Raw genomic sequence first — 18,386 nt, 5'->3', positions numbered from 1 at the left:
ATGTCTTTTGGTTTACACAGTGTTTTTGGACTTGTGTTTAGTGCAGTCAGGTCTTTGGTTGACCTAGTGTTCATGGTCTTGCATTAAGTACAGTCAGTTCTTTTGGTTTACACAGTGTTCTTTGACTCCATTTTTTTTTTACTACAGTCAGGTCTTTTGGTTTACAATGTGTTCATTGATTCCATTGTAACAATATAACCAGGTTGGATTTCAGAGTTATAAGAGAACACTTTTGATACAAATACAATTTTTTATTGATGAATGGCTTGAATAGGGAAAGAATTATGATTAAAACGTGTGTGTATAAGAACCAGATATTGGACAAATTAACATAATCCACACGAACCTAATAATGCAACAAATGAAAATACAAATAAATGAGCTTACGCAGTACAAGGACAGAAGTGAATGATTCACAGTAATTTCACACGACAAAAAGAAGGATGTGTTTTACTTAAATAGTAAAAATGAATTCCCTCAAATAGTGAAAACAGAGTTATTTTACTCAGATAGTAAAATGTTGAAAACAAAGCATCAGATATCATACAAAATATCTTTACAATCCCAAAACACAGGGAATTATAAACCCCAAAATTAGCCCAAGGCTAAAAGATTATATGTATGGAGTTACACACTCCGTCACCAGCACACTTGGCTACCAGTCACACTGGTCAATCAAGCAGCTAGTGTTTCAGGTAGTCATCGACCACCATTAAATTTCTTGGTCAATCAAGCAATCGGCACCCACCAATCGGTCAACAACACTTGATCACCTGCTATTCTACCAGCACTATGGCCGTTATGGTTCAGCTTTACAGCTGCTATGGTCAGCTTCTTTGGTTAGCTATACAGCTGGTACCACATTGACTCCGATCAGCTCAACAGTTGCAACTCTGATCAGCTTTATAGCTGAAGATCTGTAAGTCCATAAGTAGACTGCTCAGTGACAAGACGTTTTGTAATGTGTAGGTTTTAGTCTTATTGTGAGGCATTTATACACAGACAATTCAGACATACATCATCTGTGTGCTGAAAGTATTTGGTTTTTCTCCACTGAAAGCACTTTGCATGTGTGGCGTAGGATGAACCTAATGTACTGCTTCAAAATATTGTACAACATAGATAAATCCCCACGGATATCATTGTACACAAAAAAACAAAACCCAAGTAGATGTATTTAATAAATAAAGGGATTTATACAATTCTTGACTCCATTTTAGTACAGTCAGGTCTTTTGGTTTACACAGTGTTCTTTGACTCCCTTTAAGTTCAGTCAGGTCTATGGTTTACAAAGTGTTCATTGACTCTTGTTTAATTCAGTTAGGTCTGAAGTTTATACCTTGTTCATGGACTCTTGTTTAGTTTAGTCAGGTCTTTGGTTTACACAGTGTTCTTGGACACCTGTTTGGTTCAGTCAGGTCTTTTGGTTTTCACAATATGTACTGCACCAATTTGATGCAATTCTTCTGGTGATCATATGAAATAAACATTTTTTATTGCTGTCAGCTGTCCTCTTATGGTGTACGTTTCCTTAGATGCCACATCTGTCAACAAATATCTGTATTAAGTGTAATCAGCAGGTTATTGGCTTTCAGGTATTCCATGTGTTGAGAAGATAAAAAAGAAACCTTGACTTTCAGCTTGGTTTTGGAAGACCAGTTTTTATTGATTGAAGTTCCAGTACATTATAAACTGATTGGTTCTTCTGGAAATAGACACAAGTCTACCTGCATCTCCAGATCCTAGTAACATGAATAACTGCATAATAAGCTGTGAAGGAAGGTGTTATGAGGATTCATAACGCATGTCATGAAAACTTGATGTGAAAATTTAACTACTTATTGGCAGGGTAAGAAATTTGTTACAATGATATGGAAACTATAGTTATTACCTTTACATTTGTTTGCATGTCTATCTGTTCACACCTGTTCAGGTTGCAACAACGCAGTTTCACCTGTAAGCCTGGCAAGGACGATGTTGGAAAAATGACCTGAAAATTTGAAGTTTTGTTATATTAACAGTTTGGCTAGTTATTTTGACTACCCAAAGAGTAATGTTTACCTGTACAGGTTAGGTGGGCTTTGGAATTACAATCACCAGTTTCTTGTAACCACAGAAGCTACTGAGCACTTGTATGTAATTACATTTTATTTGGTAGGCCGCTTGCCTGTTGTCTGCTGATGTTCTTAGGAATTTTTCTGGGCCTGGTTGGCGCCAAAATTTGGCCACTTTCCAACTGCCAAAAACTGTCCATTTTCATCAATTTTACTGTAAACCTTCCTAATCAGAGCTTATAAATTAAAATTATTTGCATCAAAACAGAAGGAATGAGGATAATACTGTTATTGTGGACCCTGGGCTATTGAATTATTTTTATCTTCAGGAATCTCTTCCATGTCAGTTTGTGTGAATTAACAGTGTGTAAACGAAAGTTGGATTTGAATCATTCTGTGTCATCATTTAGGGGAGTCATGGCCCCTGAATGCATGTATTCTCTTTACCTTAGTTTGACATCACAAAGCCTTTAAGAAGCACATTGCAGTGAGTGGTCCTCATGTACATGTCTGTAATAGCTCTATTGCATTTGGTTGGTGAGTTGAGTAGCTGATAAATTATTGTGATTTTCAGAGATATGATAGTGTAGTATGTTTTGGAATTAATGGCACATCAGCACATTACAGAATGAGTTTAAGTATATTAAAAAAAACAGCAAAGGCAAACAAAAGAAAGGTAAAATGAGCTGCCAACCCTCACGATTTCGGCGTGAAGCTCATGACTTTTTCAGTGATTCATGGATTCACGCCGCAAGCAAAAATTTCATGAATTCTCCAATTCTCAATTATTTTAAATCTTTAATAAAATAGCTGATTTTCCGTTAAGCGCTAGTCGTGATATTGGCAGTTGCCAAAATGGTCTGGTACTGCTGGTCGCGATATTAGTAGAACTACAGCTGATTGGTACAGTTGGCCCAATAGCAAGCATTTTAACCTATTTTAATTTATATGCATAAGAGTAGTTTTGCAAATGCTTTTGAGAGAAATTGGGGCCTAAACGGAATTTTGTTCTGCGCATGCGTCACCAACATTGATTTGAATTACCATTCGGCATCGCATGAAAGATCTTGGAAAATGGCTTCACCACCAAGGAAAAAGAAATGTATTGCTGAAAAAGTGAAGTTTAATTTGGAATATACCAAAAATTGGCCGTGCATTCTGCCATTTAACATTGATATACATCATGCTTTTTGCACACAGCGTGCCACAAATTTTAGTATTGTGTACGGTGGCAGAGACGATGTGAGGAAGCACATCGGTTGCAAAAAACACGTAGAAGTTGGGAAAATGAAGAATTTGCAGAATTCAGCTATGGAATATTTTAAACCATTGACAGAAGACCCGCAAGCTACCAAATCCGAAGCATTATTTGTTAGTTTTCTTGTTGAAGACAATCTACCTTTATCAGCTGGAGACCATGCTAAACATTTGTTCCAACAAATGTTCCTGGTCTCGAACATCACTTCCAAATTTTCCTATGGAAGAACCAAAAGTGCTGCAGTTCCTGTGCATTCCTTACAGCAACAGAGACAGTGAAAGGAATTTCTCCTGTGAGGAAAAATAAGACAGACTTTAGAGCCTCCTTCGGTGCAGAAAATTTGTCAGCAATTTTAGTCACCAAGATCAACCAGCAGGCAAGAAGTCTGAACTGTTTTGAAAACAAATTTACGATCAAGCATTTGAGGAAGTTCAAGTCTGCCACAGTATCATGTCTTTATAAATAACCGCAAGAAGAAGTGAAGTTTATGAATACCATAAGAAACAGAAATGCAGATAGATTTCTGCATATATGTAATGTTTTAGTTTTATATTGTGATATAGTGTAGTATTGATGGTCAAAGTGGATGGAGTTATTGTCATAGTATTTTTCACTAATTCTTGTCCAAATTCACTAATTTTTATCCCTGTTTTCACTAATTGTGAGCCTGGAAGGTTAGCAGCTATGGGTAAAGACTAAAAAGGGAAATATTGTGAGAAATACAGTCAGATTTTGTAAATAAACTGCGCTCTATTATTTGCCCTAAAATAAAAATTTAGGGAAATTATTAATGACTTGCCATTTATACCACTGCCTCTTTAGTGGAAGGAGTATATAGTAACCCTGTTGTTGTCTGTGTTCATTTCTTTGCTACGTCCATTATTTTGCTGTGTGATTGTGTAAATGCAGCTTTTACTGCAGCAACTGCTGATCGATTGTCATGAGCTTGGTAAATACTTTTGATCTTCACCTAATGATGCTTAGAGTTAAATATGACATTGTAATTTTTATCAGGGTTATTGCCCTTTTTATAATAATCTGACTGCAATGTAGCATCATTGACCCAAATATCCAGGCACTAATACGTAGTTACTCTTCTCTGTGGAAAATTTGCGCATTAATGAAAATTATAAATTTTCTTTAATAATGTCAGGAAAAATTAATGTCTTTATTTTCACGATTGTGCACTGATAAGCCCAGAAGTACAGTGTGTGCTTTTGAGGTGTGTCCTTGGGCAAGGTACTGTACTCCAATTGCCTTGACACTAAATAACTTACTTGTGTTGCTCTGCAGTAAAACACCAAACCAAGTGAAACTTGCTATCTCAGGATAAGGGTCTTGACAATGGAAAATGTACATCACTGACCTTTTTCCCTGTATAAGTGTAACTAAGTTTTAAAACAACTTTACATTTTCATACATATTTGGCCATACTCCCAGCCTCTTGGTCAAGGTCACAGCAAAGATTGATTTAATTCATTTTCTGAATCTTTACCTAGGTCCACCCCTTACTTAATAGTAAAGAAGTCCCTAGGTCAAGGGTCATTGTTATTAGTTATGGGCATATCTTGTGCTGTTTGTGTTAGTCTTATTTTGTTTGAAAGAATAATTTATGTACAGATGCATAAATAGGAATCCGTAGTGACGGTCTTTTCTACAACTTTATCGTGCATTTGACACGAAACATTAGCTCTTTTTGTAAGGTTGTATTTGAATTGTTTTATTGTTTCTTGTGTCAAGGTTTTTCTTTTTTGTATAAATTGATGGAGCTTTATTTTAAGAAATTGTTTGCATGACTTAGCATAAAAAGTGTGCCATTTGCTGCACTCCTCACACTCATTTGAAGTATTACATTTGCATCAGCCCATCAAGTTATTTCATTGATAGTCTCCACATCAGCAGGTTGACTAAATTTATATTTCATCTATTGTAGATGCACCCAAGCCACAGAGGCAGCCAAGACAAAATAGGAGAAGTGGGTCACAAGGTAGGAGTTTCAGGAAACAATTTTGAAAAAGAATTAGAACCAGTTGTATTGCAAAGCGTTATCTTCTATTAAACAGGACTGGACTAATGTTCAGTTTTCTTGGAATATATATTTCAATGAAAATTCACAAAATTATAGATTTTCCATTGATATTTTTTTAAAATATATCCTGGGCAAGTGGCAGATTGCCAAGCAAAATTTTTAACCTGGTCAGGGCTGATGAACAAGGAATATTCCCATTCCTATTAAGTGGATGAAAAATAAAAAAAGATTCTGTAAAATATTAATTGGAGACCATTTTGCTCAGCAAATTAATTGTCAGTATTATCAAGATTAATGAATTAGTGGCTTCAGTTTTTTTATGGGGCATGGAGGTAGTCTCTATGAGGGGGCATGGAGGTAGTCCCAATGAGGGGCCATGGAGGTTGTCCCTATGAGGGGGCATGGAGGTAGTCCCTATGCGGGGGCATGGAGGTAGTCCCTATGAGGGGGCATGGAGGTAGTCCCTATAAGCGAACAATCCAGGACTAACAATTTCAAGGGGACACATTTGTAGTACATATAGGCAAATAATGCAGGACTTTCATGAGAACATGTACAAGTGAACAATCCAGAACTAACAATTTCATAGGGACACATTTGTAGTCATATAAGCAAACAATCCAGGACTTCAGTGGGAACATGTACAAGTGGACAATCCAGGACTAACATTTGCATGAGAACATTTTTATAGTACATACAAGCAAACAATTAAGGACTTAGATTTTCTTGGAGACAGATGATAGTCATGAGGATAGTTGAAAGTCATAGGGACAGATGATAGTACATACGAGTGAACAGTCTGGGTATATGCTCGCTTATAAGTTGGGTCCAACTACAAATAACATAGACCTAAAGATATATCTTCTAAGATAAGAAGATAGTAGTTTCAAAAGTAATATCACCACTGCGGTGATATAAACTTTCTCGCACTGATACATTTCATTATCTAATTATGACAGTATTGCAATTTTCAGTGGGTTGCTGTAAAACTTTGTACATATTATGGTCATTGTCAGAAGATATACATGTTGACTGAAAGTTGAATTCATGGATTGAGAAGTGGTTGTATTATTTCCACAGATGGATTATTATTGTCTTAATTTGTGGTTTCTTGTTTGGCTTTTAATTTTTGGTTTATTTTAGTCATAAAGTCTAGACATCAAAAATGTAAAATCAAGAGTAATGTTTGCATGTCTGCTATATATTTTCGGAAAAATTTATACATGGTATCAAATATGAAGTGCTTTTTGGTAATTGTTCCTTCATGAGCTGTTGCTTAACATATTGCCTTTTCTTTTTTCATATTTAATGGCTTCCTGCGGAAATTGCTCTGGAATGCTGAAAACATTTGTACAATGAAAAACAAATTCTGGCTGTTCTGCATGAAATGAAATTGTTTTTGTCATCATGGCTTATCTAAGGTAAGGATTAGATGAATTAGATAATGCAGATGATTTAGAAATAGATAATGCAGATGATTTAGAAATAGATTCTCCCTTTGAACTTGCATGTGATAAGTCAGGGAGTAAAGTTGAAATAAGAAAGGAATCAGAAATTCCTGAATCAAAAATATTTGTGCATAATAAAATAAAATCAGATTTAGATGATCCATCCAAAATAAATGCATTTTTGAATGGAGGACGAAAAAGCAAATGTGCAAAGTCAGTAGCAGGAAATGTCAGCTTAAACTTTACAAAATATCTTGATACAAATTCAGAATCTTCAGAAAATGGAATGGAAGTTTCAAAGGGAGAATCTTTCCCACCTAACACTTCATCATTTGGCAATCAAAATACTCTGATGGTAACATCAGGGCCTAAACAATGTTGTAATAGTTCAGATAATCCACGAAAAGTTTGTTTAAAAGACTTGGACTCTATCAGTTCATTATCACTTGCAAGTTTAGCCTTAAAGACTGGTTCTGATGCACAGCAGGTCCTTGAGACAGATGAACCAAAAATATCAGGTTCATCGTTGGCAGAAATGGCACTGGAACATGACACTAGATTAAGAGGTTTTGATCCATCTTCTACTTTGTTACATAATCGTTTTGGGGAGCATTTGGTGAAGACTTTGATAACTGGGCATATTGGTTCTACGTCAGGGGAATTGACAAGTTTATCTCTCACAGAAAAGGGAGCTAACTCTGCAGATGGGAGGAGGCCAAACTTATCACTGGCAGAACTTGCAAAAAAGCACGCAGCCATCTTGACTGACCAAAAAGCATGCAAAATTCCTGCCACAAGACAAAATGAACCAGTGAATGAAGAGAAAATAAAAAATATATCCCAGTCTCATCCTGCTAGATTGCATGACAAAAGTGCAAAAATTTGCAATTTTTTACACCTTTCCAGCCAGACAGGACAGTTACAGCCTAACATCAGTAATTTACCATTTGGGAATAACAAGAACTTACATTCAAATCTAGGAAATGAAAATGTTGCAGAGTCTTCAGAAATGGGCAGTAGAGGGACCAACCAGCAACTGGTGACGAGCAAACTTCAGTCATTGCATTTGGTTGATGAAGCAAAACAGACTCAGGGAGGTAAAGACATTGACTACAAAGGGATCTCATTATCCGAACTGGCCAAACAACATGCTCTGAATCAAACAAAACTTGAACGGAGCATGGAGCCTTCTCTTTCAGAACTAGCTACTCTTTGTACTGGAATTAAAAAGACTCCACAGCAAACCAGAAGTGATGTAGCACTTGATACAATACTAACAACCCTTTTGAAGATTAGTCCAGTAACAGAGTTGCAGATAGATAACAAAATAGGATGTTCTGTCTCATTGTCTGACATGGCAAGGCAGTACATATTGAGCAGTGGTAGCAGTAGTAATCTGTCACTAGCTCAGTTAGCTCAGCAGCATAAGAAAAACCTTGGACAAAATGATGGAACCATAAACATTGTGTCTCTTTCTGAATTAGGGAAGAAAGCTACTGAACACGAGTTGGGAACATTGAAATCTACACTTCACTTTTCTGGTCCAGTAGACAAGCCTGTTGGCAAAGAAGCTTTTTCCAAATGTAATAACCAAACTTCAGCCGTTAATAGTAGCACATTGGAGGATTTTAAGGGTCATCCAAAAGATTTAAGCCAGGAAGGTAATGTGTTTGACTCGATACAAATAATTACTGAACAGCTTGAAAATACAAAGCAACCATCAACGTTAGGAAAAGTCCTCTGTTTCAGAGTAGCTAGAGGGAGACAAAAACATGGGAGGCATTCCAGATTTACCAAATTCCTGTACTCTGTGCAGATGAGAGGCTGCAAGTCTGTAACTCCAATCAGACTGAAGAAAATAAAACCCTTTGACTTTTCTACCCCATCACCAGATGATGAAGTGAAAGAAAAACAAAAGGCAGCTTTCTCGAGAAGTGAAAGTCATTAAGTTTTGGAGGGAAGATCCATTCAGAATGATTTTCTTGATTTCTTGGAAAACATTGAAAAGTTTTTGTCTGTTTTTCATTGTTACAGAATTGATCGTTGAATATAAAATTTTGCCTTAATTTACATGTTTTTACTTAGGTATTTTAATACACTGTTAATAAATGGGTTTTGAAAAAAGAGGGAAGGTACAGTGGCAAAACATTACACATTAGGTGCATGTCAAAATAATACATAGTATGTTAAGGATTTTAAAATAGCGATCAAGTCCATACATACATCTGACATTTGTACACCAGATAGCTAGAAATATTGCCGTGTTATCCTGTCAAAATCAAATTATTTGACCTTTTTCTAGACAAAGATACTGATTTATTCTTTAGTTAAAGAAGTATAGAGATTGACATATAGTAGCTTTTTCCCTGTCTGCTAATACGTTTTTGGTAGCTATGAAATGAGTTCACAGGTCATCCAGTGCTCTGGAAGCAGAGCTACAAATAAAGCATATTATCTTGTGTTAAAATTCGTCAAGGAACTTGGCCAAGGATGCTTTCTCATTTGAATACATTCCTCGTTCACATTAACATTAGGAATATAAGGCTGCTACATCCCAAATCCAGCACTACTAAAATGAAGAAAGTTTCTCTTTTCCATCAATATCACACCAGGTGTCATTAGATTTTAAACTTCACTGGCATGCAGTCGACATTATATGAGAAACTCCCATAAATCCATGCCAATATTGATATAAATTTTAACCGTCCATCTTGAAATTTTGATTTATATTGCATATTAATCAGGACTATAGATAATAAACATCATTTTTTAAATATTTTCCAATATTTTCATGAATTTGTCACATTCTTGGACTTTGTCTATTTATATCACTGGGTACAACACACTATCATTGATGTATGTTGTGATTTACATTTTAGCACTCACTAACTATTGTTAGAACACCCAGTAAATGGTATTTTAGCAACTTGTTAACATGCAGTGTTGTTAATTATGCATTTTTGTAGTATTATATTATTTCAGTGAAACATCTCAATTTGAAGTGCAATACATACAAGAAGTGTATGTCCAGGAAAGACATGCATGAGTCATGTCTGGCTCATGCAAACTGTACTTTGTCCTTTTCTTGCATGTCCAGGAAAGACATGCATGAGTCATGTCTGGCTCATGCAAATTGTACTTTGTCCTTTTCTTGCATGGCCAGGAAAGACATGCATGAGTCATGTCTGGCTCATACAAATTGCACTTTGTCCTTTTCTTGCATGGCCAGGAAAGACATGCATGAGTCATGTCTGGCTCATGCAAACTGTACTTTGTCCTTTGTTTGCAGTGTCTTGCCTTTAGATCTCAGTATGTTTGGGCCACTGTCTTGAAGAAGTTGGCCAAAGCAAAGAAAAGGGGGTAAAATCTCACAAGGACAACACAGACATATTAAGTATTCATCTGATGACAAATCACTTAATGATGATTTTTTCGCAATCATAACTATCAATGCCAGCTCTTGAATTATAGATGTGTTGACTGCTTCAGGAGGCAGTGATGCAGCTAATACATTCCAAGGCAGATGTTGCCTTTGTATCCCTCTCTTACTTCCACCAGTAATGATAACACATTGGGGGTGTACTCCTACCCCTCCCCCCATAAATTTTATGACCCCAGTAGCCTAAAGTCCCTGGCCATGTCTGAGCAAGGCCTTTGGGCCTTTAAGTTCAGCATGTTTTTTTTATGGATCTATTGGATTCATTTTTTATTACAGTATTGCTGTCTGGAATCATCCTGGCCATCCAGCAGTCTCAGTTTGGGGCTGTTACTGATAGATTTGCCTGTCTAGTCATGCCTATAGCTTAATCTTTAGTGATAGATCTGTCCATCCAACCATGCACATGTCATGGCTGGTACCAGTACCAACTAGACCAAATTCTACATGGCCAGCACCTGTGCCAGCCATCCTTCCAGCTGTCCATTCCACTACAACTAATTTGTCCAGCAGAGCCAGCTTATAATATGTTCATGGCTTCCCTGCTGGAAAGTAACCTTCACTTGTATAAAGATGATGTTATTGCATCATCTGTGACACAGGGGATGGTTTATTCAGACATGGAGTGGAACTGCAACAGGATGCTACACACAGTGAGTATGAAGATAATCACCAGTGTTCCTCAGATCCAACCATGCAGTGGACTTTATTCAGCATGAAGGCTGCTGTCAAAGAGATATACTATTTGTTGTAAGCTTCATAATGCCTCTGCCCCACCCCACCCCCAACTATCAGACATGTCTATGAGGTCATAGTTATTTAGATGTTGATGATGAGGCAGAGGCTCTGACTTTCTGACTGCTTCCCAAGTTAGTAAAGACAAGATAGATCAATAACCATCTGTCTGCGGACCAAGTACCAGTAATGTTTTCATCAGACAAAACACACAACAATGCCCTCTATATTTAACTCGTGGCTGTGGATAAGAATTTAGCGGTGGTCCACATGTCTGACCCACTTTTTTACAAAGTGGACAAGAATGTGTTTCATGCATCTTTGAAGCTGGTTTGAAATGTTATCAACGTGTCTAGAAGGTTAGACTTACCCTCATTTTGCAATTGAGCATGTCCGGGAGGCAAATGCCTGAATTGCTTGGGTCATTAGAAGGGCATTTCACCATTCTATGGCAGATGTGCTGGCTGCCTCTGATACAACATGACAAGTGTTTGTATTCTATGTTGCTCAAGCCACATCATGCCATGGCATTTCAGATGATGACATTTGACTTGCTGTTACGCTTTGGGTGCAAAACTGACGAAGTTCGGAGGCAGGCAACTCAGGAACAGCCCCTCCAACTCACTGCCTACCTCCAGTCTTCTGAGACCAATCTGTCTCTGCCCTAGTGGAGGAATGATAGGCAAGCAAAGGAAAAGGGATCTTTCATGTCACAGGTTCAGTTCAGAGCCCAGCCTAATGCCAGGAGGCAGTAACCAAAGTAGTTTAGGAGGCAGCCATATATGGATGATTGGGGGGGGGAGGGTGAAAATAAGTTTCTCCTCTTTAAAGCCTCTTAACCCTTTGACTCTAATTTATCAACCCACCACCTGCAGACACCCTACCTCTGGGTGCCAGTCTCCTGCAATTCCAATATCTTTTGATTAAGGTATTGTATTTCCTCAAAATGAGTGGGAGATGCAAGTTGTTTAGGAGAGATTTCAGATTTAATTTATCAAAGTAACTACTCTTCATCTCCCCATCCAATGGACAGATCAGGACATGTACAATCAGATTGGGAGAAAGACAGTACTCTCCAACAGGTGATACAGGTGCACATCAGTTGTGAGAATGTCAAACCTTTTCCATCTGGGCATGGAGTTTATCACCAATCTCAGTCTGGTACAACTCCTTCATGTCCATGTAGTACATATTGTCCAGCTTGTTGAGTACGTTTCCAAGAGGACTTTTATTTCAGCGAGGGTTTTTGTAACTATCCCAGTTATTCTTGATGCTGCCTGTTGATCTTTTTATGTACCCCATACAGATTACCTTGCTTGCTGGCTCAGTGGCACCCATTTTCTAGTCCACTTGATCAAAAGGATCATCAGTAATTCTTGTGTTAGTGATGCAACAACAGTTGTCTCACAACAGGAATTTCTCAAGAGAAGCCCCAATCAGAAGTGACAGATACCAGTATGTACAGTTGTAGAGTCAACCTCTCCACATCAGCTTTCTAGAAATGAAGGCTGTCATCAAAGCCTTTCTGGTTTGGAAGGACAAACTCTCTGGGAAAACAGTCCTGATTATGTTGTACAACTCTATAATGGTGATCTACCTCCTGAAAGAATGGGTACCAAATCACCCAACCTGTCTTCTGGTTTGGCAGTTTCTATATTTGTGCTGCCAGCTCCATATCGTATTCTCAGACAACTCTATTGTCCTGGTTGAAACTCTCTCCAGAAAGAGTAAAGTCATTCATACGAAATGATCCTTGTGCTAATCAGTCTTTCATAAGATTTGTACATGTTGAGGGCATACAATGATCATTTTTTATGCAACAAGTTGCCTACCGTTATCTCTCCAGTTTTGTCATTCAGTTGTGAGGGGTTGTGGGTCTTTGCCTACCCATCCATGGTCTTGGTATAAAAATAATAATGACGTTGAGTTGTTTGACCTGCAAGCTCTTTCTGATAACCCCTCTGAGAGCCCCTCTCATATAGGACAAGTCTTCTGTCAGCAATCTACTTATCTGGCTATAGATATGCCAGATAGATTCTGGATAAGCCAAATCTTAAACAACCACGGTTACAGGTATTTCACCTTTGTGCAAACTGTTGTCTCTGTCATGCATGGATTTTGTTATTAGGAATTGCGAAAAAAAGAATTTAGACCTTTGACTTTGGAGAGAATCTTGAGGGCAAGATCTGAAGGCCTTTATGGGAAAGTGGCATGTTTTCAGGGGCTGAGTCTCTAAGCAAAAGAAAGAAGTTAGACCTTTGGCTGTGGAGAGAATCTTGAGGGCAAGATTTGAAGGCCTATGAGGGAAAGTGGCAGGCTTTCAGGGCTGAGTCTCATGCAAAAGAAAGAATTTAGACCTTTGACTGTGGAGAGAACCTTGAGGGCAAGATCTGAAGGCCTATGAGGGAAAGTGGCAGGCTTTCAGGGCTGAGTCTCATGCAAAAGAAAGAATTTAGACCTTTGACTGTGGAGAGAATCTTGAGGGCAAGATCTGAAGGTCTGTGAGGGAAAGTGGCATATTTTCAGGGGCTGAATCTCTAAGCAAAAGAAAGAATTTAGACCTTTGACTGGAGAGAATCTTGAGGGCAAGATTTGAAGGCCTATGAGGGAAAGTGGCAGGCTTTCAGGGCTGAGTCTCATGCAAAAGAAAGAATTTAGACCTTTGACTGTGGAGAGAACCTTGAGGGCAAGATCTGAAGGTCTGTGAGGGAAAGTGGCATATTTTCAGGGGCTGAATCTCTAAGCAAAAGAAAGAATTTAGACCTTTGACTGGAGAGAATCTTGAGGGCAAGATTTGAAGGCCTATGAGGGAAATTGGCATGCTTTCAGGGGTTGAGTCTCTAAGCAAAAGAAAGAAGTTAGACCTTTGTGGAGAGAATCTTGAGGGCAAGATCTGAAGGCCTTTGAGGGAAAGTGGCATGCTTACAGGGCTGAGTCTCATGCAAAAGAAAGAATTTAGACCTTTGACTGTGGGGAGAACCTTGAGGGCAAGATCTGAAAGCCTATGAGGGAAAGTGGCATGCTTTCAGGGGCTGAGTCTCTATGCAAAAGAAAGAAGTTAGACCTTTGACTGTGGAGAGAATCTTGAGGGCAAGATCAGAAGGCCTATGAGGGAAAGTGGCATGCTTTCAGGGGCTGAGTCTCAATATGAATGAGAACCTGCTGTCCTATCATGAAAGCAACATAGCCTATGGTCATGTGACTTTTATATCCAGTTAAGATGATTATTCAATTCCTCTTAAAAACAAACAATTTTGCTGCCAAGTCCATTGAAGCTAAGACGCTTTAAGTGCTTAAATTCCCCAACTGGCTGACTTTTTTCTTCGGCTCTATGAGGAGAAAAAGTTGACTCCAGTTACCATCAAAGGCTACCACTCCATGATATCAGACACATTCAGGAATCATGGCAGGAGAGATATCAGTCATTATCAAGATCTATCAGACCTACTTGCCAATCTTGATTTGGTTTGACCAAGTCCCTCACCTTGTTTCCAAAATGGAATCTTATGGGTTTTAACATGGCTCGATTCAGATAAATTTGTGCCTTTTGCCTGAAATTCACTGAAACTAATATCACACAAAACATGTTTCTTGATAGCTTTAGCTTTGACATGTTGGGTGAGAGTTACCTGCTCGTTGAGTGGACCTAAACTGTCAGAAGGTTTGGTGGTTCTCATGCATCCAGGCTTTGTGGCCAAAAATGGGTTGTCATCAGTAGGCAATCCGAGAGTCATCATATACTCCCTTTCTTTGATGGACATGCCGCGAGCAACGGCCATTGAAGACCCGAAGACCCCAAGCACTACTTGAAGTGCACAGAGAAAAGTCATTGCACATGCACTGGAGGCCGGGAAGCAGGATATCACAAGCCCTATCTTCCTGGCAGAAAAGAGTTTTACACTTGGTATATTCTGAAGTCTCAAAAGATCAGAGTTGCCTCATGAACATCTCAGCTCATTAAATTAGATGGTCTCTGCAATCCATGTCTTCTGACATAACATAATAGAGCTGTTGGCTGGCATGCAGAGTAACCTTGAAGAGTTTTTATCTCAGGAATTAAGCTTTATACAGACCAATTCCGAATCAGGTGGGTACTGTGGCAGTCAACAAGCTCAGTTAACATCAGCACAGCCTCCTTGATTCACTAGATTTGCCAGTGAAATTTTGTTCTGAATAAGGATTGAATAGGCTCCAAGTCTTTTTGTTCCTTTGATGGAGACCCAAAGTATTGGTTAGATACTCAGCATTACCCTCCTCTTTTTACCATTGCTCCTTACATTATTGTGATCAGGAAATATATTCGAAGGAGAAATTAAACTTTTCCAGCAATTTATGTATCTTGAAGAATACTTACCCAATCACATTACTTAATAACCCTCCTCATTACTCCGCAATGTTGGCATCCTTGTTAGTATTTGGCTGAGCTTAAAAACTCGTTATTGCCCTTTGTCTATATTATATAGACAGAAAATAGGAATTTTCGACTTTTAAGTAGGTCAAGATTTGGAAGGGGGTGGGGACAGGCTCATATCCCTAATGTTAATTTGATTGGAGAAACATTATTTACTGAAAAATTTTGCTTTTTTTGTCAATATGTACCTTTTCTTTTACTTTTTGTAATTTTTTCTGTGTATTTTGCTATTCATATGTCCATTTCATGGCAAAGGAAACTGATTTGTATAATTTTTTGGAGTATGACTTTTGAAACAAGATATTTTACTGAAACTTTAAATAGTTGTATATCATGACATGGCAGTGTGTCATATAACATAACAACACCCCATGCCTCAAGGGATCATGAAAGTGTCTTATCATCATCATGCGGGACATGTCATATCATGAGACATATTGTATAGCCATTGCTTAAGACATGTCATATCATCATCATAAGACATGTCATATCATCAGCACATGACATGTCATGTAACCATCACATGAGCTATAACATGTCATCATCACATGAGACATGTCATAAAAATATCACACTGATGTATTACATCACCTAATTTTGTTTGCCAATCATGTAATGTCTGCAAATTTTGGGAGAGCCTTGGTTTTAAGAGAAAGTCTATTCAGTTTGTTACCAGACCCTCATGGCAGAAATCTCACAAAACTACATGAAAGTCTGGTTGAAAGAGTAGATCAAATTATGAATTCCTGAAAAATTGCAAGTGCAAAGATTAGGAATCTGAAACTTGCTTGGAGTGATAGAATTTGTGTTACATTGAGATGCCTGTTGAGGTGTACATGTAAATCAGTTTACTGCATATTTTACACTGTCAGGAATAGAATGTAGGAAAGTAGGTATTTCATACAATTGTACAGACTGATTCCAATGCCAGCTTCAAACGTACCTGAATTTTAGCTAACTATACTAAAAGCAGTTCATGATACTGCATCAACTGACTTATAAAAATCATGAACCTGGGCCAGTTTTCATTTTTGTTAAATGCAACACCACATTTATTTGAATGTATATATGATTATAATATTTTTAGGCAGCAGTATGGACATTTGTAATTTTTTTAGATTGAGGTAATCTGATCAATGAATACTTCTCAGAAACGTTTAGTCTTTTTAAGAAATTGTATCCTATTTCCAGAGACAGTTACACTGCATTTACATTTGTATGTCTACATGTAACCTGTGACATAAAAGGGTTTTTCTTTGGACAGCAGTTCCATTGAACAACTAGTTAAGACAGTTACCATACATGAGTGTTGGACAAGTGAAATTTTATGTAATTAGCTTGATTAAACATAGAAAAAAGAAGGAAACATTCAGTTTTGATTTCACTTGTCTGCATTATCTTGGCTGGACTAGTAAGTCCCAATTTGCCCCCCCCCCTTTTTTTTTCTTTTCTTTCTGTTTCATTTCATTGATGAAATATTCCTTTAATAACTAATTTAATCAAAAGATTGTAATGATTTGAATCAAGGTGTAATTGTATTAATATTGTTAACATGGAAATGGTGCAAATAATCAGTGCTTGATTCACCATTATATCATTTGGCAGGTATGCAGGCAGGCAATTTACTTCATTTACCAGGTGTTCAGAATATAAAAAAAGTAAGGTTTAAAATTATATCAGTGAAATACTCGATAAATTATGAGAATGATTGTCTGTCCACTGTTTTGATAGTATGACTGCATCAGTTGGTTTGTGCTAATTCACTGTTGGCTGTAATATTCATCTGTCATCACTGCTGTTATGAGAGCATGATTTCATATGTTTGCTTTAGTCACATGACTGATTATGAATTGATAATTACCTAAAAATGTATGTAACAGTTATGTAATAGTTTGCCTTATATCGATCACATAAGGGGACAAACATACACAAAATGACACCATGTCAGCACAACCAAGGGGCAACACTGCAGTTATATCTTCGATTCTTGTTAAAATTGAACAGAATATATTGTACAGCATGATATCATGTTGTAAATATAATTACAGCATATTGCAATGTTGAATACTGCTTTTTAAAGTGTTTATATTTACATTTGAATATCAGAAAATAGGGATTTGACTAACCAAAATAAAGAGAAAAGTTGAACATCTCCGCATGTACCATATATATCTGCTTATAATTGGAGTCCAGCTGCAAACTGCAGTAACCCAGATCTGTCATCACATATTGTATTGGCAGATCTGGTTGCTTTCAGTTTGTTAGGAGTAACGTGACAACATTAACAAAAAACAGATCTGATCTGCAAGTGCTTGATGTGATGACAGATCAGGGTGTATGTTGTTTACAGTTGGACTTGACTTACAGCATATACAGTATGACTGGTCTATATGTTAGATGAGGTGCATAGATCAGAACATGTCAGCTGAATATTACTTACTTCTGCTTTGGATATTTATAACACATTTTCCTGCTTTACCTGTTACAAGTACAGGCCCAGAAATGGATGGTTTTTATCAGTGCAATGAAAATGGAGTGCAAAGCAAATTTAGTGGGGTTTTTATTTTAAAAATTTATTCTTTAAACTCTGCTCTAATAGATGAGAAAATCAAGCTTCATTTCTAACCCCAGTAGATCAAAAAGACTAGTCTAATAGTAATATTCCGTCATTTTGCCAGTCGGCCTATGTGGTTTGAGTATTGCCTTGTATGTAGGAGGGTGCAGGTTCAAAGACCAGCCGATTCATACCAGAGACTTCTAAAAATGGTACTAGCAGTTGCCTCACTTGGCACTCAGCATTTAGAGGTTAGTATTAGGACTGGTCGGCCTGGAGTCAGGATAATGCGACTAGGTGGGACATGATGCTACACATCTGCGTCATAATGCCTCCATGCTAGACATCACTATAACTGCCACACTATGGACATCAGAGCAGTATGACTGAAAAATTGATAAAGCTACGTTAAAAATCCAAGTCACACACACTCATTGTGCCAGTCCAGTTGGTCAGCACTA

The 18,386-nt window shown here is 37.6% G+C and overlaps 1 protein-coding gene across 1 annotated transcript in view; it reads left to right on the top strand.

Moving 5' to 3' along the window:
• LOC149808009 (HBS1-like protein) overlaps positions 1-18,386 on the top strand; it is a 98,953-nt gene that overhangs the window by 21,767 nt on the left and 58,800 nt on the right. The window contains exon 5 of the mRNA XM_089972425.1: positions 5,246-5,299. Coding sequence (XP_089828551.1) covers positions 5,246-5,299 — 54 coding nt within the window. The remainder of the gene's footprint in view (positions 1-5,245; positions 5,300-18,386) is intronic.

This window comes from Sinohyriopsis cumingii, chromosome 1 (assembly GCF_028554795.1).
Source record: "Sinohyriopsis cumingii isolate HCF-2022 chromosome 1, ASM2855479v2, whole genome shotgun sequence".
In the NCBI taxonomy this organism is placed as follows: domain Eukaryota; kingdom Metazoa; phylum Mollusca; class Bivalvia; order Unionida; family Unionidae; genus Sinohyriopsis; species Sinohyriopsis cumingii.
This window is presented reverse-complemented; position numbering and strand designations above follow the sequence as displayed.